The sequence below is a fragment of the Triturus cristatus genome, chromosome 7 (assembly GCF_964204655.1).
Source record: "Triturus cristatus chromosome 7, aTriCri1.1, whole genome shotgun sequence".
Taxonomy (NCBI): Eukaryota; Metazoa; Chordata; class Amphibia; order Caudata; family Salamandridae; genus Triturus; species Triturus cristatus.
This window is the reverse complement of record NC_140590.1, coordinates 999,819,674-999,842,567: the sequence shown is the minus strand read 5'-3', so window position 1 is coordinate 999,842,567 and position 22,894 is coordinate 999,819,674. Positions and strand designations below refer to the sequence as shown.

Here is a 22,894-nt window from a genome sequence, read left to right as displayed (position 1 = left end):
TATGGTTGACATGCCGAAAAAATGAAAGGTGTGTGGCTGCAATGCTGTGTTAGAGGCGGGCACTCCAATAAGTGTTATCAGAAAATATGCCGGCTTGCTGTTAAGGAGATCAGGTGAGGGAGCAACGCCGGGACACCACCGCCTTTCTCCGAGGCAGAGAAGAACTGCCTCGGAGAAACGCAGCCTTTGTTTCGGATTCGGGGGCGTGTTTCTTTTTCTCTCCTCTTGCCATTGGCTGGAGGAGAGAAAAACACGCCCTGCGAAAAGCAACGAAAAAACACGCCCCCCAATCCGAAAAGGACGGGGCCTGTTTTGCGCGACAAGCCTCTTCTCCAATGGGTGGCCAGCATTTAAGAGGCCAGCCAATGGAGAAGAGGAGAGAAGAGGGGCGGGTTCAAGCCCCTCTTCTCCAAAACACCCGAAGTCATTAATTCTCGCGAGCGAGACTGCGCAAGCGCAGCCATCGCTAGCCGAGACCTAAAAATAAGCAACGGGAAGGAAGAGACAGAAGTGACTGGCACTCCCCCAGCCTACACTGTTTTAACCGGACTGCCCCGCCCCCAGCCATTGAAATGAATGGAGGGTTTCTGACTCCTCCCTGGGCCGTGTGAATAACGCCCAAAATCAAACCCTATTCTGGCAGTGCAAAATAGAGCGCGCCCACCTGTGTGTAGTCACTGGCATGCTTTCTGGCTGAAGGTCGAAGAAATCTTCGCCCAGCCAGAAAAGCATGCACAGCAGAGCCAAGGGCCACCCTCCCCCGCCCCCTCAAAGAAAATACCCAGATTTAAACATGTTTATTCACCGAGCAGCCAGCTCAATTTATTGTTGGCTGCTTGGTGTTTCAAATTGCATTTTTTAATCCTCCCAACTGGCAGGGCGACGCCCATCTCGCCCCTTAGCACCAGCCGCCCCTGGCAGTGTCACTTCCATGGAGATCAGGCGTCCCATAATATTTAAGCCGTGCGTGCAGCGTATCAGACTCCTTGATAATGGGTCACAAACCTAACTTGACAGGCCGAAACTTCGCGAGTTGTTCTAATTTCTTTTGTTATCAGTTTAGCTAAGTATGTAAATGTTGCAGCTGCAAACTTGAATGAACACGTTTTACTTTGATAAAATAATGATAATGGAAAGGAAGCTGCTGTGTGGATTACCGCATCACGTTAATAAACTAGTAATTAGTATAGAGGTATTGCTGTTTGTATGTGCGGGATTAAATATTTTCCATAATGTTCCATAGCTAGTATGGGTTTATTTTGCTCATGGACATCTACTAAAAAATGCGTTTTTTTTTATTTCAGAGATCCATCAGCAGCAATTTGGATAGTAAAACAAATATGAAGACTGTTGAGACCACATCAGATACGGGTACTTTTAAGTATCTCATAAACATTTCTTTTAATTTGAAAGTGGCTATCCAGTAGTCATTAACATCTGCATAAAGTAAACGGTGTGTGTTGCTTAAACCTATTCTGATTGCACAGCATCATTCAGAATCGGATAAACTTGTATACTTATAGCAGAAGAACAAAAATGTGAATTGCCTAAATGAAGATGTAATTTAATGTATGCTTGCCATTTTTTGTCGCAAAGCGTGATAATGTGAAAATGCTAATTCTCTGCTTAAGCATATCCTGTCTATTTTAAATAATTTAGTAGGGGATTTTGGCAATTCTATATTAGCACTCTGCTCTTTCTTTCAGGTTCCTTATTTATAAACTTGTATGGAATGTGCAGTCTGTTTGCTATTGCAATATAATGTGTCAAATATACATGCAACTGCCAGGACCCAATACAATTATCGACCTCGAAGAACCTTCTCCATGCTGTCTCTGCCTGCAGCAGAGCTGTGAGACGATTTTTTGCAGTAAGTCGTTTCTACCTTTAGAGAGGTACAGGGCTACAGATGGTTCATGAGAATAGGGTGGCGCTCTTACCAGATGTGCAGCTTTGAGTCATGTAGACTTGATCACCCTTATGGGAAGGCTGTAATCCGCTTGCTCCTTAGGCTTTAGACTAGCACTTGGAATTCTGCTTGGCTGTAATGATCTGCAGTATCCCTTCCAGGGGATCCGCATCAAACGAACGGCATCTTGAAGCAGCGGTGTGGTAGCTATAGATATGACATCTCTGCTGCAAGTGGATCTGATAGCGACTGAGGCTCTACCCTTCAAGACCGCTGTATTGAAAGGACTTGGGTCCACCTCATTTAGCACTGAATCTCAGAGGCTCTGATGCTACACTGTAGAGAAGTAGGACCGTAAAGTTGACATTACATAGAGACCAGCCAATTTGGTTACATGGTAAAAATCCTAGGGTGTGGAGCTTTCTGGAAATTAGAGAAATAAATAAATCTGCATGCATCTTGGACCAGGTGGTCCCTTGGGTTTATTACAGAAACTATGTATTTACAACTACAGAAAAATACCAATATGCAGCTCTTGCAGCCACATCCTACCCCTCATGAAAAGTTTCAGTATAGGAATGTTGTAGCAAACCCTAGACCTGCCACACCCATAACGTAACTGGCACCAAGTTGTAATGTCTTGGTGGTTAGAGGTTAGTGGAATCTTGCACACAAAGCAAAACCTGGAATAAGTAGGTATCCACTTTACACAGATCTACACAGATTGTGTGGCTTACCATTTGAAAGATGTTCCACCCACTTCTCTTTAGGCAAAATGATGCATTTTTTAGATGAAGCAGATGCATGTGTGACTGAGAAGATGGGTAGGCTGAGTAAACCGATGTGGAAAGGGGATGCTGTACTTAGACGACCTATCTCAAAGTAATTTGTAGCCCCTCTAAAAATACATTTAGCCTCCTACGACTAAACGCCCGTATCTCCCCTCACATTTTTAAACCTGCTTGTTGTTATGGATAGCAGTCAATGAAGACGCAGAAACGTACTGTTTCATTAACCCTTTAATGCAGATTTTATACAGACCCACAAGATGGGTACGGCGCAGCCACTGTAATACATTACAACCACTGTGAATGCAGCTCTCCAAATGCCCCAACATTCTATTTACCCTAATACAAATAAACTTTCTACATTTTACATTCTAACATTACATAATAAAGGTTCCAACTTCGCCACAGAGTGAGCAGCTACAAGAGAATTAATGCAATGCCCATGCAACACTGCTGTTTTTACACCTGCAACTCAATGTTCATTTACTTCAGCCTACTCTTTGGGAAAGGATTACAATTGAGGAGTGCCTCACTTATGTATTGATGACACAATGTTAGCGCTCTTGGTGTTCAGTAAACACTGCGGAAAAACTGCAGTTGATTGAGTTAATTGGTAGACTCGGTCCTTAATTTGTAAAATAAATCAGTGCCAGGGCTCTAGTCAGCACTTCCCATTGCCGCGGTCAGTGACAGCATAACTAATAAGTCACATTCCTACAAGTGTGACAATTCTGGAAATTTCAGGACCCCAAAGCAGCAGATATCAGTCATTCTTAATGTCTATTTAATTAATAAACAACAGTTGTTGGGGTCATCTCTGAATTCAAAAACAGCGCCACCATGTGGGAGACTGTCATAGGTACAGGTGCTGACAATTAAGTGGCGGTGCGGAGCACCGGAAACCACCGGCTCAAATTAAGCACTGGGTAGACTGCTGCTGGCATTGGAAAGTATATTTCACTCTGCATGTAAGAATGTTTTATTGAAATAGAGGAGTGATATATTTGAAAACTCGTAGAAAATGTATTCTGTGTGGGTTTTTTTTAAAGACATTTATATTGTAATTTTACATTCCATACAAGTAGATTCCACACTTGAAGTATTGACAACCATGTTACACCTCCCATCAACAGAAATTATGAAAGCATTTCTGTGAGAAGGTCTGTAAAAAGGTCGGGGGTAATAGGAAATTATCAATTATAAAACTTTAAATCTGAAGACCGAGTATAAACCAACCATCAAGGTATAGGGGTTCTGCATACAATCGGTATATAACAATCACCCCCCGAAAAGCAAAGCCAGTATCTCTGTGGGTAGGATAGAGGAAATAACGCCACTCCCTGTGGCCCTTGGATGATTTAAGTGAAAAATAAGTCACTTTCTCGTGTAATCTCTCATCCACCTGCCCCCTAGATTGCTGACTTAGCTGGAGATAAGCTTATATAGGGCACATCGCAACACAACCGGTTGACACCTCACCTATGTCATTTTGGACAGTTGCAGTCCGGCCATGGGACAGATAGTCCAGGAGATGTCAGGGGATTGGAGTTGAGCTGAGTAGCACGATATTAACAAAGCCATTTGGGATAGCCAAGTGGACAGACATGATGGATATCAAGCACATTAGAAGCCATCTAGTGTGCAAATGTCTAAGAGATGCTCACCAGTGGGATCCGTGTGAAAACCTCTTGTGCTTATCAACAGGAAGGATTGCTCTCTGACAGGCACGAAGAATGAGTCCACCAAATGGCTGCAATGGCCAGACACAATTCCACTGTGATTTCCCCAGGTCTCAAGCTATGACCATGGGTATATCATTTCCTAGGTATCCCCGCGCCCTAAGGCAGTGTTTCAGTTGGGTAAAAGGCCATTGTTGGGATTGTGGGAGGCCAAACTCCAGGTGGGGTGCCTGAAATGTTTTGAAAGCGTTTCCTGCAAATAAGTGATCGTTGCGTGCAAATCGTGTAGACTTCCACGTTGGCCAGGACACTGAGCAATCCCTTTTTTGTAAATCCTGATTAAGCAATATGGGAGCAAAGGCACTAATCCACCGGCTTGCTTTCAGGAGGCCATTCGCAGATTTCCACATAACCTGGATGGCTCTAATCACAGGATTATCATTCTGTGGCGAGTGGGCACTATATTTATAGATGGTATCAAGAGACTAATCACACCTTAAACTGGCTTTTTGTCTGGCAATCAAAGTGGGCAGGTCCGGTATCTTTGCTATCCAGTAGATCAATTGTGAGGTTATGAGCAATATAGGTGGAGGATATTTGGAGGAGCTAGAGGCCCCCTGATTTCATGTACCATATAACATGACCATTTTTAATCAGTGACACATGCTTACCCAGATAAAGGTTTAATGACAGTACATTTTTGACGTAAGGGTTTTAGATCCCAAGGCAGGGAGCATCCCAAACACATAATTACATTTGGGTGCAGTAACCATCTTCACGGCCTCTACCCGGCCCCAGAGAGCGTTTTTCAAAATGTGGTCAGGTTTTAGCTGATATGGGGAGTTAATTATTTTCTACCATGTGAGGTTGGCCCTTGTTGAGCAGAATCCTGAAATATCTCATAACCCTGGTACCCACTAAACAATTATATTCTTCACTGCAAGTTTTAGTAGTAACCAAGGGCATGGGGATTACCTTACACTTGCCCCAGATAAGATTATACTGGGAAATGGTGTCCAGAAGGTTTGTGAGAGCACAGTGTTTTCTCTCAATGTTTGATAGTCATGAGAATGCCATCTGCATAAAATAGTTTTTTCACAATGACTTCACTGACTGTAACACCATGTATCTGATGTGAATTCCAGAAGGCCAATCAGTAACTCCAAGGCTAGCAGGAACAATAATGGCAAAAGGGGACAGCCCTGTCATGTTCCTCTGCCAATGGGGAAGCTGCAGGAGAAGGAGCTACCACAGTCAAGTTGGGCCTCTGGTGTTTAGTAGAGCCACTTAATCTTTTTTATGAACTTGGGCTCAAGGTCGAGCCCATGGAGGACTTTGTTTTAAAGTTCCATGGGCTATGTCTTGGGCCCCAGGCTGTGGTGGGGTACGACCATTCCATTTGGTCCGAAACCTTTTCCGCATCTAGGGAAATGGCTACAGTTTCTTGACCTGAGTCAAAGGAGGACCACAGTAAGTGTGCTAGTGTCCTAAGATGATTCCTGGATGAGCGCCCAGGCACAAACCCAACCTGAAAGGAATATAGGACCTTGCCCAGTTTAGGCACCTGGATTTAAAAATCTTCATTAATAAGAGATATGAGCCTGTAGCTCCCACAATCTAGAAGATCATTGCCATCTTTTGGTAATAGAGTAATAATTGTTGTTTTAAAAATGGCAGACAGGGAGATTCTGCTTCTATGACCGCCTCATACAGCATGGGGGTTATCAGTGGATTTGCAGAGAAATCCCCAAGAAACCCATCCTTCCCCAGGGATTTGCAGGTGGGGACGTTAGAGATGGCTTCTCTGATCTCATCTGATGTAATCTCACCTTCCAGAAGCGAACAGCCCTCATCAAATAGAGAGAGGGGGGGCTGGGGGAGTGAGTCGAGGAAGTGGTCCTCCTTATCATGCCCTTTTCATAGTGATGCCATTTCAGTTTCATCAAGGCCTTCTCTGCCATTGATGTGTATTGTTAGATAAGGGTAAATGTATGTGCTTCCAATTGGTACTATGATTAAATGAAGGGAGTGGTTTGTACAACGCTTTGGCTATTTCTATAGCCACTTCCAGGCACCTTCTCTCAGGACTCTTTTCTCAGAAGGCCATGTCCCTCATTAAGAAGCTCCACCAGGTGTCCTTGCATGATGCCCACAGCATCTGGGGTGACCCAACTGAATGAGTGTTTTCAGCATGGCATACTCAGACATGCAAACTGAAGAGGCGCTTGTCATCTGTTGTTTTATAATGAGCAGTGTTCATCCACCATCTCTTCCTTATTGGTTGCTTGTGCACCAGGTGGAAGGGCCGTGCAATTGGGCAGAGATGCCTCAGGGTAGAATGTCTTTTTGTAAGGGGAGTTGCAGCAGAGGGCCTCATGCAAGTAAGTTGCATATTGGTGAGGGTTTATTATGTACAAAGTTCGGTATTTTGTATAGTCCTTATCCCTGGGGTGGGAGATTCACCAACCATCTAGAAGACAATTGTCAGTAAGTACTTCCTCCAGGATCACTCTGTCTGGCACATTCCAGGTGTACGGGAGTCCCGTGCAGTCGAGCAGGATCAGTCACAATGTTCCGGCCTCCCCGCCCTTAAGATCACCTTGCTGATACCATATTCAATAATGAGTCTGGAGATGTGTGCTCAAAAGTGATTTGCTTGTGTGAGGTGCATGAGATTTGTGTGTGTTGGGTGCATAAACTGAGCCCAGTATCAGAGTGTGTCCTAGTATTTTGATCTTGACAAATCTACCCTCTTGATTACGTCTAAGTTCGATGAACTTGATAGAGGGAAAGATTTGCTAAGGAGTATTGCAACCCCACATTTCTTCGTTGAGGTAGTAGCGAGCAGTTTATCAGTGTCACTCAGATGAGTCTGAAAACTATAGACAACCTTATCAACCCAGCCCCACTTAATGACTTCTGTCGGGGAGAGATGGGTTTCGTGGATCATTGCCACATGTGTATGCTTATGCGTATGCTTGAGAAATACAAATACACATATTAAGGTAAGTCAAAATACTTTGTGGATTGACAACTGTTTAAACCATTAATGCTTAAAGGTAATATAGTGACGGTATGTGCGAGAGCGTGAGCCTGGCCATATTTCTCAGAAATGTGTTGGATATGGACTCATGACCAACAAAGTCTTTGTGAGTACGGCAAGAATGGGACACCTCTCAATGGGGGCGGAAGGGAGGGAGATGTAGGTAAGGCGGTGGGGATTAGGGGAAGAACAAAGAGAATCCTAACCTTTGGCCTGCAAGCTGCACTCTGATATCCGCTTTCCACAGGGGCCACCAGGGGTGCAGTCAATGCATGTATAATGGCTCATAGGGAAAGTGAGATTTCCAGTCTTTTCAGTGAGGATACAGATGATACGTATGCCCCCCGCGCCATGCCTACGTGGATTATGGCCATCTCCTGGTAAAGTTTGTAAGTGAGGATGGGCCCCCAGAGTTTGCCTGAGATGAAAGACCTAGTTGTATCAAATGGGTCAAGCATTTGCATATGCCTGATAAGATTCTCCCCTGGCGAAGGGGGAAATAAAATAGCAAATCAATAAGAATAACAATGACTGATATTAGCACTGTCATAACTCCAGTGTCTGGGTTCCCAAAGAGCTTTAGGATTACATTCAAGTATGCTCAATAGGAGTTCCAGTATCCTCACCCTTTCTGTCTTTCAGTGGCGAGAAGGATTTATCCCTGTCTTGTGACAAGGCTTCAGCTACCTTTGTAAGTCCTGCATTGTTTGATTGTCTATGGTGCTAAGCATGGGGCCTGTTGCAGAGGTCTACTCTGTTTGATCGATGATCTTGACCACTAGTATGCACCGTCCTGTCACTTGTCGTGGGTTCCTGGCACTCCATCTCCATCAGAGTAAGTTCTTTTGCATCCCAAAAATCTTCAAGAATGTTTGGGTTGTGGCACTCTGATGTTTGTCCCTTGAAAATGATAAACATCACTGCAGGAACAAGAAGACCATATTAGATATGATGTTGGTGGAACAGTGGATGTTGGGCTAAGAATTTCTAATGCTGTATGGCAGTCGTGTGAGAAACCTGCACTAAGATAGATCTGGTGACCGTCCAGCTGTAATGGGCCCTTGTGCTTTTTAACTGCCTGTAAAGTAGTCCATACCTGGATGTGTCAGAGAAGACATGCAATGATCGCTCAAGGCTGTGAGGAGGCACAACCTTGGCATTAGAAAAGTCTAAGCGAGCTCTGGAATTCCAGAGGTTCCAAGAAGCAGATGTTTAGATGCCACAGTCACATGGATTGTAGGACGGCTGACATATCCTCCTCCTCCACCTCTTCCCGTACTCCTCTTTCCATACTCAATGGATGCAGATGTTGTTCCAATGGGAGCGGCCTACAGGGTCCATGACCACCTTTGTGAGGCACAAGAGCTCAGACCCCGCCACTCCCTTGGGGTTGTTGTTTCACCAGTTTATAAGTGAATCTCAAGGCATTGGGCAGCTACATCCAGGCGTTTACAGACCACTGCGGCATTGCAGTTTAGAAATTTTATTTCAGCAGATAAGCTGTAAATTGTGGTGCAAAAGCTGGACATTTTGGAGCCCAGCCATGTAATATCTCTAAGGGTCATGTCAAGGGCCATGTCTGATGTGGCGTTAGGTTTAGAGGATGATCCCGCTTTAATACCTGCAAGCTCCTCAGAAAATGTGAATTAATGTGACGCCCTCTGGCGGACGTATGGTAGGTCATGATCCAATGGATGTAGACCTTGGGGAAGCTTAATGCAAATGCCAAAGAGGCAATCACCACATGAATAGAGGCGGCATTCAGACCTAAAGTGGAGTAGTGGTAGCCAGATTGCCCCCAATGTATCACTCAAATCATCGGGTTGCTGAGGGACTCTGGAGTAAAAAGAAAGGTAAATCAGTCGCCAAGAGAGCTATTACCTCAACAGCTGGGGTCTATGGCATGATCCCCCATATGCACAATAGAATATAAATCCCAGGTCAAGGGCCCGCCACTCCGACCTTTGAGGCGCGTGAAGCAGGATTCCTCTGCAAAGAGAAGTGGAGCAAGTGCAGATAGGTGGCCACCAGCCCTGTCCATTCACTGAATCAGTCTGGCCCTCAACAACTAGGATCCAAACATTGGGGCTAGAGGGGTGCTGCCCCACCCCCTTATGAAAGCAGAAGATTTCCAAAGGTATGTCTCTCTTGGGTGGCAGGTCTCAAAGTTCATCAGATCAGGGTTGTGTGTGCTTGTCCGTGTCACCCTCGTGTGCGAGGAAGGCAGTTCCATTGATCCACGTTCCACCAGTGATGCTCCATGTATGGGAGGTCCCCCGACGGGGTAAGATGATGCTGCAATGTCTAAATGGTGACACAGGCATTCCGGGCAGTGCTGCACCGCCTGAGCAGCAGCAGGAAGCTCCTGGGTTGGTGCCCAGAGGGGTAAGCAAGCTTCACATGGGTTCAAATGGGTGGGGACCATTCCATACCCCTTTGGTCGTCTGCGCCTGTTGGAAGGAGCCCCAGACTCAGGCAAAAGCACCCTTCGAGGTTCCTCGGTGCAGAAGCAATTCACTGAGTATTTGTCTTGCTTTGCCGGTGGCTTTACTCTCCTGTATTCTCATTTTAGCTTTCTAGAGCACAACTATAATTTCTATGACAAAAGAACCCACTCACTTTGTTATTTTTGTAAAAGAAAGGCTTTAGATTTTACAGCTTAGATTCCATCAAGATGGTTTCAGATGTCACACTTTTGTCAGGAATACAGAATGTTAGCACTCTAGTTTTTCTTTAGACTGAAATCTGTTATATGGGCTCCTTTTTGTGGCCTTCATAACCTCGCATTCACTACAATGCATTTCAATGAGGACCATGCCCCCAAGCCATTTAATGGCTGCCACAACATGTTGTGGCCAATCGGTCGGGGGGGTATCTCTTTGCCCCTCCCACTCCCAAATGTCCCTTGGAACCAGAGCATTCTTACCCTGTCCCCTTATATTATTGTTAATTAATTTTCAGGACACAGGAACAATGTCCCTGAGTTTTGTATTGGGTGCCACAACATTTTTCTGGTTGTGGCTAGCCAATAAGAACATATCTGGACACCATCAGTCCTGAAATACCGAACTTTGTAACTACTTCATGACCACACGGGCACCTCCGTAAATGCAAATTTCTCAGAATTGCTGACAAGATTTACATCAAATAATAAAAATCAGGCTGAGTAAAGTTCTAGCTCACTGGCAAATATGGTGTAATTCCATTCAGCTGTTTTTTTCTGTATCACTTTCCAAAATTTCCCATGGGAATCAACATGGGATATCAACGTTTTGATACGCCCCACCCCTTTTTTCTTGGACCCTGGATTACCCCTAAGATTTCCAGGAAAGAACTGATGTGGAAGAACTTTGTTTGGGATGTTTCATGCAGATTTGTCTAACTGCAGCAAAGTTATAGCAGAACAAAAAACACTCTTTCTGTGGATACTCTGGCCTAACTGCAACTACACAGTGGCTACAGCCAATGTGTAATATTTGTGCGTGTGTGTATACATATGTTGATTTCTGATGATTTAGGAGTGTTGCAGCAGAAGACTGAAGTGGTTACTTGTTTGGCTGATCCCTCATTGATACCTACTTTCTCCTCAGATTGGCTGAGCAGCACTGTTCTTATGTATGGTGTGCATTTACCTTTGTCTGTCGGTGGCAGATTTCCTGGGCTTATGAATCTTGAGGAGCAGGGAGGATGGCAGGGGGCACAGAGGGTAGTCGTTGAGTGAAAAGAGGCCTTGTGTACTAAATGGACACATTGTGCTAAATATCTCAGTGAAGACAAGAAAAACTACATAATCCATGAAGCCACCGGACTCTCACCAACTTGCCAATTGTGTTGGCCCGCTTGAACGCTTAGTGTAAATTCTTCGTGGACCATAGCTTGCTTTCTAGTCAATTGTGATACATAGTTGCTGCAACCGGGACTTGTTGTTTAGCAGTTTTGTTTTATCTTTGCAACTGTTATTTTTGGAAGTGGAGGAAAGACCTAACTAGTATCAGAGAAGTATTCTAATACAGCTCTTGTGTAAACTGAAATAGACTTTGGACTTGTACACGTGTTTCTGGTTGCTTAGGCGAACAATGATACTAATTAAAGCTTTTTGTACTACAAATATTTACTTTAAGCATAATCAGAAACACAATGTTATCACATAATTTTGAAGATGGCTGTCTTTACCAAATAACTTACAGTAGCAGAGTTTAGTTAACAAATATAATATTAATTTGAATACAGAATTTTGATGCTACCATGAAGGAAAATATCAATTCTATTAAGGAAACGGAGGCAGGGACTATGTTATTGCGGGTCTAAATTCTACATTTGCAGTAGGTAAAATTATCCATAAACATTCTTGTACTCCTAGAGGAACTAGGATATGAAACAGAGAAATTGACCTAGTTGTACTGGCAATTGTAAAGATGATCCTACTGGTAGTAAATATCCTGCCCTCCAGAGACTTAACATTTGAAAATTGTCTGCAAGATAGAAGACACAGTAACATCAACATGTTGCTGGCGTTTGGCTCTGGAACAAATCTTTTTAGGCTTACCTATCTTCTTTAAATAAAAAAACAAAAAGGGCCATGCGCATGTGAATATCTTGCTTTCTGGGAGACTGTAAGCCTAATGCAACACCAGTGTGGAATCCACTGCAGCAAGTCCACTCACATTCAGGTGTTCTACCAAAATTAAGTGGCGACTAGTGCCATTTGAATATGGTGGGGTGTAAAGATTGTGTATGAGTGTTATGTCATGAGCAAACATAATGGACAAAAGGGGGGTGTTTTCCCCCCAAGAAAATTCAGAAAAAAGGAGTAGCAAATGGTGCATTTCAAAGGAAATTTAAGAAAGCAAAAAGGTTATAAAGTAATTGTGAGCGTGTAGTCTTGAAATATCTAAACACGTTAAAAACTGTCCATATTTTACTGCATTGAATATGTTCAACAATTCGTAGTGTGCAAAAGGAGGATTTAATTTTCACTGCTCTTCCGCTGTATTCTGTCTGTATACAGATAAAACCTTGTGCCCACGCTGTACAGTCGCCCTGTGCTTCTCTGTTCTGTTGATTTGTGGTTGGTGCACTTTAGGCAGACTGTGACCTACGCAGCCACCTTTGCCTGCCACCAAACTTACTGCGTTGAGTGCAGCACATGTGCTAAATGCAACGGTCACGAGAGCAGCCAGCGAATGCATCAAAGGGAAGACTGGCTGGGACTTCTTCCTCAAAGTTTACAGCCCAAGCCCATATATATCATCATGATCTTCATTCATTCACACCTCCGGACCCATCGAATGCAACCCTGTCAAACGCAGCTGTCTGTTACCCAACCCGTGTTTATGAGCCCACTCCTGGCAAATGGTTTACATTCTAGAGACTAAGGGGCTGATTACGATCTCGGTCGGAAAGCATCCGCCCTCAGGTCGGAGCCTTGTTGATCCCTGCACCGTGTGGCAGGCACTCTGAGGTGCCTACCATGCGGTACAGGGATGAACACAACCTCCCATTGCTATATGGGAGTTTGTGCTATGCTCCCATAGGGAAATGTGAGTATGCGACCGCACCATGTGCGGTTGCATCGTGATTAGGCTGTCGGGACGATCTGTATCCATGACTCGTCCGCCTGACATCGTAATAGGCCCCTTAGATTTCACTGGCACACTCTTTACTACTGTTTACTATGCCAAACATAAAAAGAAAAGAAAAATTGCTTTTTCTCTGTTTGTTTAAGCTGATTCTAAGGTTCCTTGTTCCTGCTTCTACCCATGGCATCCATTTAGCCTGCCTGTGCCTGGACTAGAAGAAACCCCCAGTGGGTTATGGACTTTTCACAGCTCAGCAGCTCTACGGCATAGCTGCACTTCAGGATGAAAATTAACTATATATTTTTTTTTGGGCAGCGCAAATCTTAGACCAGTTCAAATGTCAGTGAGAGTTAGGGCCATATGTACAAAAGCATTTTTGCGATTGGAAACAGCCCGAGTTGCAGATTTGAGCCATTTCCTACTGCAGAAATGCTTTTACATATATACAGAGCACTAATTGCGATTCTGTAACATGTTTCCGAATCGCAGGTTGTGTTTTAGCGGTTCAGTTTTTGGAAGGAGCTTCTTTAGGAAGTCGCATCCAAATATCGAATGGCAGTGCTATGTATGAATGTTTTGCGACCAAACTACAGTCACAAAACATTTGTTTTTTTATCGACACTTGGCCTGGGTGGAGCTCAAGGAGTTTCACTCGTGGAATTCTGGTCTGCAGAGTTCCTGAAAATCTCTGCCAAATTCCACAGAGTTGTGTGAGCGGGTAGAGTATTACTCATCCACCCCGAATGATGTCCCTCTGGCTGCTGAGTGTCGTTGGGGGCCAAGAACCCCTATTGTTACAAGTAAGTCTCTCACAGCCGGATTGCTGAGATGTGGTCCGAGACCCGCCCCCTTTCTCATCCACTCTGCACATGGGCTGCCTGGCCTACTACTGGTTGGGGGGGTGAAGTTCCCTTGGTTGTTGGGGGGAAAAGAACCTCTACTGTTGCGACAAGTATGTCTCCCACAGCTGGATTGCTGAGACGTGGTTGAAGGCCCCGCCCCCTTTCTCAACCAGTCTGCACAGGGGCCTCCTAGCCCACAACTGGTTGGGGGATGAAGTGACCTTGGCTGCTGAGGGTCGCTGGGGGCCAAGAGCCTCTATTGTTGGGACAAGTAGGTCCCCATAGCCGGATTGCGGAGACCTGGTCAGAGGCCCCACCCCCTTTTTCAACCACTGTCTCGTTGCGCGCACGACCCCCTTCTCCTTTGTACATTTTCAAGCAAATAATTTTTAAGAGCAGGCAGTGGTGCAAGAGACAACTACCTACCTACTCTAAAAAAAAAAACTGACTGCATTTAAAAAAACAAAGGTGTTATTAAAAGCCATCAGACATTGTGGTCTGCCGGTGCAGCAGGCCACCACCCCTGAGATGGCTGCAATTCTTATTGGGTCTTAAATTGTGGTTATTAATAGTCCCCATTAGGAATCACTATTTACAACTTGTACATTTTTGTATTTTAGGAAGTGCGATTTCCTAATTGTGATTCACAGATAATTGCAATTAGGAAATCCCAATCTCTAAATTAGGTACATATGGCCCTTAAGTACTTGCATGACGATGTCCTCATTCTTTTTATTATTGTTTCTTTTGTGATGTTTTTCATTTCGCGCTTTAATCAATACCCACAACAAGCAGTGCTGCTGCTGAGCTGCTCTCACGTTTACAGAGCGCAGCGCTGGACTCTTCCTTGCTGTGACTGGCCTAGGACCCTGAGGAGCCGTGGGGGCCCTAGGTCGATATCCCACCTGCTTCCCATCTTGATAATACGCATTCTTGTCAACTCCACCTGGTCTGCACTCTTTCATTCACAAGAAAGTCTGTGATAAATAATACGATAGTCGCACAAACCAGAGAGCAAGCATCGGCCTGTACCCAGATTACGGTATATTTCATTTACATGTCTGTAGAAAGCCAAATACTAGAATATATTTCCATCCATGCCAACAGTCTCCACGCGTATGTACATTTAATTCTGCAATTAAATTACCCAGTAGATTGTGGGATGTGGGGCATAGCAGGAGTTTCTTTGTGCACCATGAAGGGGAAAGTAATTTTCTGGTGCGAGATACATTACCATTTTTCAAGCGATCATGCAGCACAGTGCTCGAATTCAGTTTTCTTCGTAAACATAACTCTAGCACAGAGAATGTTTACGAAAAAAAGTTACAGACCCACCAGATAAGATGAATATTAACTACCTACTGAGTCAAATCAAGTCATAGTTTATTTCGGTTACAAAGGTAACCAGAATAGTACAACCCAAAAGAAAAAAATATGTTAAAACGACTCGCAGCAGGCCTGTACACAAAGGTGAAGACAACAGAGGCAGCAATGCACCAATACAATACAAAAATCAAAACATCAGAGTATCGCCAACAGATCACATAGGAGTAATTGAGTGACTTTTGCACCCCTATGATATAAAAATTGACATAGTTACACGAAAACAGTGCCCACAGTAATTGAAATCAAACATGACTATAATAAATAGTTTAGATATTATTTTAAGAAAAGTACAGGGCCCCCGGAGAGAAACATTATATTCCTTCTGTTAACAGTCCATTTTAAAATGGAACTTAAATCAACAGACGGTGAATCCAGCAGTTACAAGTATTCCACCGGGATTCTAATGCCCCGTTTCCTAATAATTAGGATTAAAAACCCTCTACTAAAATCAAGAATTTAATATCATATTATTAGCATCAATGCAATAAGTTGTTGCCCGGCTATAACAGCATGGCGCAGTTCTCAACACGTGGAGCGCTGCCCGTAGGAGGTGTCATACAGGAGTACGTTTTACAGTATAACTTTGGCCGTATTGCTGGTTCAACTTTCTGGGGACTCTATATATCCCACCATCATGATGGTCCATTGCAATTTCGTCCCGTAATCACATTACTACTTTTTTGATTTGCAATTTTCTGAAACAAAACAAAGCATACACACTCTTATCATTATTGGACAGCTTCTGTCGGAGTGTGCGTCCCTCCCTAGGCTGTAGCAGTGCGTCTTTCTTTAGTGTTTGGGCAAGGTTCTGTCGTGGTACAGTATCCCATATCTCTGATCCCTATACTCAGTAGTGGGTAGATCTGTGCGGGGGATCGAGGGGGACGCGTGTGAGGAGGTACACTCCTAAGGTGTACTGGCAGTTGCGGCCTAGCGCAGTTGTAGCGCCATCCATGCATGAGCCTGGGGCTCCATTGGGTTAGGGTGGGGGCTTATAAATGCGTCCCTGGGGTGCCCCCCCCCCCCCATCGTTGGTGAAGTCCCTAGGGTTATTGACGCTATAAGCCTACTGGGAGAGGGGGCAGGGAGGGATGCAAGAGGGGGGGTCCCCATCAGTGAGCCATGTCGTGAGTGTGGTCCAGTATCATCCCCAGAGGAGTCCGCGCTGGTCCCATCTTAGTCATTTGCCCCCTGCGCGAGGTCCATCATAATACTCCAGGTCTCCAAGTCCCTGTCCGCATTCTCATCCGTGCGAACTGATCTGAGTCGACGCTCCTCCGCTACCCACCCTTTTCCCCCCCATTCACATAGGTCCGCCTTCCATTTCTCGGGGGGGGGGGGGGGGGGAGGCTTCTCCCCCCTCCAGTGAATAGCTATGCGGCGTTTTGCAAAATCAAGATAAATTGACAGATAAAAGTAAAATGTAACAGACTCTGGGGTAATATCTCGTCGTAAAGGGCACAACAGAATCTGACCCAAGAGAAAACCATGTACCATCTCATGAAGCCTAGTCTAAAGTGTGTGAGTAGTATTCTATCCCAAGAGCAGTCGATCTACTCCAAGTATGGTTCCAGGGTGAATGTACAGTGGAGTGAGACATACTCCCAAACAGACGTTTTGGTAAGCACGCGGCCCTCTCTAAGGTTGTGCTAGTTCAGCTTAAAGGTGTTTTTTTATTCAGACCATATCATGTTGTGTCAGGGTTTCTAGCTCATAAAATAAATGCGGCTCGCCCAGTTCTGTCAGGGGAGTCTTAAAATCATTAAACCAGGGAATGTTCAGGCCTTTTTCACAGGACAAACAAATCTTGGACTATTTCTGTATTGAAGGAGGCATGCAGGTTAATCATATCGAGCACCACAGGAGAAGGGGGGCCAGTTTGATAGTCTTCCACATAGTCCACCTCACGATCCTGGTGCCAGATAAAAGTAGAACACACAGGTGGAACACCCAACAATCTCCTCCTCACTCTATTTTGTTCGCCCTGAAAGGGATTTGAGTTAAAATAACCCCAAATACCTGACCCATATATTAAAATGGGGCAGCACATTATTTTATATATCTCCAGCAGTCGGGCCTCTGTTTTTTTTCTAATGCGGTTAGCAAGATTAAAAACCTAATTCAGTGAGCTACAAATTTCTGGCAAACTTTAACAATGCAAGACCTCAGCTGCTCTTCACATAAAAAACAACAACCACATAAGAAAAATCCTGGGTGAGAGCCACAGGGTGGCCTTGCAGCGAGACACCTCATATCTTGGTTTGTTTGGGATTACATTGCATTATAAAGGTTTTGGATCGATCAGTGGCTAGACCAAGTGAGCCCATGAATGTGGCGAATTCCCGAAACAAAATATTAAGGTTGTTAGGAGTTCACCAGATCAAAACTGTGTCGTCTGCATATAGTAGGACAGAGACCTTTTTCTGCCACTGGAGGGGCATCAGAGACTTTAGAGGACAGAGCGGCACCTAGGCCGTTGATATACAGAAGGAACAGCAGAGGGGCTAAAACGCACGCCTGACGTACCCCTCTCCCTATCTTAAAGTAGTTTGTGCTTTCTCCTGTGGGACTAAGCCTAACTGATTCAAAGAGGTCATAATGCAGGGCTCTCAAAAACTGAACTAGATCATCCTGTATCCCCTCCATATCGGTCAAGATCAACTGAACTAGATCATCCTCGATCCCCTCCACATCAGTCAAGATCTCCCAGAGTTTGGACCTCAGCATGCTGTCAAAGGCACAGAAGAGGTCCATGAAGGCCAGGCACATGGAGCTCTGCTTGCCAATGGTATATTAGCTAATCAAAAGGTGCAGGTTAAGGCGTAGCTCCATCATGCCAAGTCCCTCATGGAGCCCATACTGTGCCTCTGACAGAATGTCAGCATCCCTCACCTAAACTAGAAGGCGTTCCAGCACCATTCTCCCTACCAGCTTAACTGCAGCGTCCAGTAGGGGAATCGGCTGGTAGCTCTAGGGGGGATTGCGGGTTGCCCTTTTTAAATATAGGGACAATAACAGCTGTGTGCCAAGATTGGGGGAGGCTTGTCTTACAATTGGTGTTAAAACAGTTACATAGCAAAGGGGCCCATAGTTCAGGTGCAGATCTATACAGGTCCATGTGAACCCCGTCCGGGCCTGGGGCCTTCTTTAGTGGGCTTTGATTAATTGCTTACCTCACATAATCTAGGGTAAACACCAGAGTTAAGGGAAATGCCACCTCCTCAACGGGCGAAGTGGCTCATGTGGCCCCATAGACTGCTTTAAAGTGATTTACCCAGGCATCTTGGCTGATAAAGGTAATAAAAGTATTAGTACCTACATCCGTGGATATAATATTTGCCGCACCAGCCCAAAAGGCTCCTCTGTCTTTCAATCTGCAAGCCCTGAATAGCTTGCCCCAGGATTCACTCTGGAGTTCTTTGTCTTATCCTTTCGGTGGCCTTGTAGACCACTCTGCATTGGTGCACTTTATAAGTATCCCTAAGCGTTTCCTTCAGGGCCTCATGGAGTCGATTTGAGACCTCTCTACAAGATTGGTAAAACCACTTATACTCACCTTACCTATGTCTGCTAGGTTTCAACAGCAACCTACTTACCACCAGACGCAGCTCAGCAAATTGGGTGGAGACGACCTGAGTGCTGTCAGTCAGGTTAAGGGCCACAGGAAAGTGGCTAAATCCTATTTTTTTTCTAAGAGGACGCTCCTATCAACAATCCTCCATGCCAAGCGCAATCCCTGGCTCTTAACTACTAAAGACTTAGATGCCAAAATAAATGGAGCCTCCCCTCCTCCTAGAAATACATAGGCCAAGACTTATTATTGTTTTTATAAAATTTTTATTGATTTGAAACACAAATTACAAATATGGATACAGTGCAGTTTAGGGAAGGACCCATCAACGGGTAGATACAAGACAGATAGCGGAGAGTTGTACAGGGTGAACATTTGATACATAGCAGTCATGTTACAGGGGGCGGTAAACATACATATTTAGGATTACAATACCTGCTGAATCACAGCTGTCCCATGTTGCCATCCTTGCACCCGTCACATTCAAGAGGGTATCAGCCCGGTGTGGATGTGCTTTCATTGTCCCGTGATTCCCGCAGGTCTAGTGTCCATAGTTTTTAATTTGGCCTCAAGTGCCCGAGGCGGTCAAACAACCCTGACAACTTAGACTCAATCTTCTTGCCAAATTGCTTAAATAAACCCCCACTAACCTCTTTACAATTAAAAAGATCATTCGGGATAGGACGTTCCACAGATACATGCTTAGTTAGATTGACAGACTTTTAAGTACAGTTTGTCTTTTCTGTCTTGTATGTAGCAGCGAAGTTTGATTAACAGGCTGAACAAGAGGGAGAGAACCACATTTGGCACACTCAGCTCTGTTCAGGGAGAAACTTGCATATTTAAGAGGCTCTGGCCTTTTAATACCCAATATGACTGGTAAGAGAGCACACACTTAGTTATAAGCTTTGCTTTACTTAGGGGGAAGAGTTTTATGCATAAGTAGGTCGGCCTGCAATGAAGGGATGAGTTCACTTGGAGACTGACCTTTTGATGCAGACATCTGTTTAGGGAGGCAACTATGTGTACAAGTTACTTCACCTACCAGTGCACGGTATGTATGGTAAGGTACTGGCGTCTTCATGCCCCGTCCTGTCTTAGAGGAACTTGTATGTAAAGGAGGTTTGAGCCTTTTAACATCTAGTGTATTTGGTAGGAGACAAAACACATAGGTCTGTGCTTTCCTTAGGAGTAGGTTTGTATGCAGAAGTGATAGGCCTTGAATTAGGTGATATGTTGACTAGAAGACTGGCCCTTTTGATGAATACCTTTGTGTATGGAAGCAACTATGTACAAGTGACTTCACCTTCTAGTACATAGTATGTGTGGTAGGGGACTGACATTTTTATGCTCAGTTCTGCTTTGAGAAAAACTTGTATATATGTTCTTGTTGTGTCATGGATTTCTTTCAGTAAATAAAGACGGCTGTGTGAATTAAAGCAAAGAAAGTAAAACCATCTTTAGCTCCGCAGCAGTCAGGCTTCACCCCACATCAGTTTGTGGGAACTAAAGGCAGTCATATTATCCTTTAGAGGCTTTCTACTTAGTTTGTGAGGAAATCAGATTCCGACACTGATGGAAAATGGATTAACAATACATGGCCGCTGCCAGCTAAGCATTATAGGGTCTAAACAAGTATGTGAAGAAGCAGTGCAGATATGGATTTGCACTGTAGATGGAGAAATGAGTCTTATCTGCAACTTTTCTAGTGGGTAAGGAGAACACAACGGTGGATCTTCTCAATAGGATATTGTCCATCAGCCACTAGTGAGGACTGCGCTCAGCTATAATCTGCTGGTGAGACACTCCAGGCATTTATTTTTGTCAGCAGAAAGAGCTTGAAGTGCAGTCTGTTTGCTCCCTCAAATTAATAAGACAAGATCCCTGGGTGACAGACTATCACAGATTTGTAACTTCACAATGTGTTTACCCTCATTCCTACTTTTTCAAGGGGGGGGTCAAAAACATTCTGATTTGAAAGGCTCATGTAATTCTCATTGTCATGGACTGGGCTAGAGAGCTATGATATCTATTATTTCGCCACTAAGCTTTACTCTGCCACAGTCTTTTCTAAAGATTGAAAATCCTGGAATTGGAGATGCAAGCTTCATCATCATGTGAACTCCCTTCTGTATAGATGGAGGGTTTGGTAGCCACCAAGTATCCTTCCAACCACTTATTTTAGCGGGTGGGATATTTATGCCTTTAGGTGTCTACGGCCTTAGTAGACCCCATCAAAGGTGATAACTGTCCAAACTGTAAAGTTTATGGTTTTGCTTGCTGATAAAGATTTGAATATTGGAATGCTAAAAGTCATTTCTCTTGTTATTACTACACTGGTCAAGGCTGTTTGTTTAAACTACCAGTGTTTTTTAGATTCCCAAATGTTTTACAAAATCAAATTTCCTCCATTCTCTTTTCATGTTCCTCCATATGACCAAGACCTAGTCCCGATGTTCTTGTCTTTGTGAGGGGACCAAAATTGAAGTACACCCCTGCGACATGCACAATCCAGACATCCACCTACATAATGTTGTGCTCTAGCAGCACTCTGTAGCTGGATCGTGCCTCCGCCCCTCCTACTCCTCTTGTCATGAGTAGCCTTACTCTCTGACGAGAGGGCTGACCTGCACACTAGTGGTGTTCATGCAAAAAGTATAATCATGTTTGCAGGAACACTGCTAAATTAAACGGTGAGTTGTTTCAGGACTAAGAGCGGCAAAGTGCAGAAGGTGGGGCCTCACCGGAAGCAGGTGGGCTGTGTCATTGAACCCCTGATGAGGAGCTGCCACTATGTGTTTGTCCATCAGTTGTTGTGGAAGCATACTAGATCTAGTACCCATTAGTCGGAAGTTCGTTATTTTTTTTCTTCATTTTGTTAAGAAATGTTGATTTCAGAATCACACTGCCATGAGAAAAACAGATGTCCTACAAGCCAGGGAGAATCAGGTTAATTTCCTATTGTCTGACCTCACCTGTGAGTCACTTTAGTGTCCAAGTGGCTGATGGGTTTAGAATGTTTGTTGCAATCCAACCCTTACTGGGCTTTTGGTACTGTGCAGGTTTTGAAGGTAATACTTCAAGCAGTCTTAAAGCACAAAAGAAAACAGGGTCTGAAAAGCACTTAAATGGTGGGTGTTTGGTGTCAGACATAATTCCCTATGTAGCTTCAGACACATGCTTTCTACTGGCAATTGGGAATGAGAGGCAAATTCCTTTCAATGCACTGGTGTACGGTGTTTGCGGACGTGTTCCCACCTGTCACTTAGTGCCCACATTTATCAGCAAGGGGAAGAGGGAGCCATGTATTCTGAACCTATTGATCCCTGTGTGGCAAGAGATTTTTGGTTAATGGATCTGGTTCAAGTGACCTGCAGTCCAGCAGTTGCATTCAGGGACAATTCTGACAACTTGCCTAGGAAATAAGTATATGTGATACTTCACAAATTTGTATCCTTCATTCCAATCACAAGGCCCTTGTGGACGTAGAATACAGCCATATTGAAATTCCTCCAGACTGTGTGAAGATTCTTGCTCAAGTGCCTTTGACTAATAAGATTTGTATGCCGAAATTGAAACCATTTTGCAACAGGTGTGCTGGCTGAGCAAGGAGTGCATGCCTTGTCCTTCTAACCTCATCAACTAATGCTATACTTGCTGTTAATTCCTAAATTAGGTTACAAATGTAAATCTGTACATGTTCATTTCTCAGCAGTTTTAAGATGTCACAAGATCCATATTTCTATTTTGATGTTTCCCCATAGAATTATGAAGGTTTTCAGGACATTCTTCCTCGGTCTTGTCAGAACAGACCTTTTAAATCTATCCACATGACTGAAGTAAAATGTCAGACTTGGAAAGATTGCCTTATAGATTGCCCTAAAGTGTTTCAGATGAGCCTGAGAGACAGGCCTTCTCCATACAGGATCCTCGTCTTTGCTTTCACAGAAGAATTTGTGGTATGTTGCAATTGAAGGCTCTTTAAAAAGGTTCCCGCAGTCTTCTGTAATTATGAACCTTTTTCCATTCAGTTTTGGATCCATCCTCTTTAGATAAAAGAAAACTTTATTCACTTGTTGTGTGTTATTGACTCTGGT

At 44.2% G+C, this 22,894-nt stretch overlaps 1 protein-coding gene across 6 annotated transcripts in view; it reads left to right on the top strand.

Annotated features, from left to right (window-relative positions):
- The window catches only part of MEIKIN (meiotic kinetochore factor), a 446,824-nt gene that overhangs the window by 114,587 nt on the left and 309,343 nt on the right, over positions 1–22,894 (top strand). For all 6 annotated transcript variants that reach the window (XM_085614472.1, XM_085614470.1, XM_085614469.1 and 3 more), the window contains exon 4: positions 1,305–1,371. In XM_085614472.1, the coding sequence (XP_085470598.1) occupies positions 1,305–1,371 (67 nt within the window). The remainder of the gene's footprint in view (positions 1–1,304; positions 1,372–22,894) is intronic.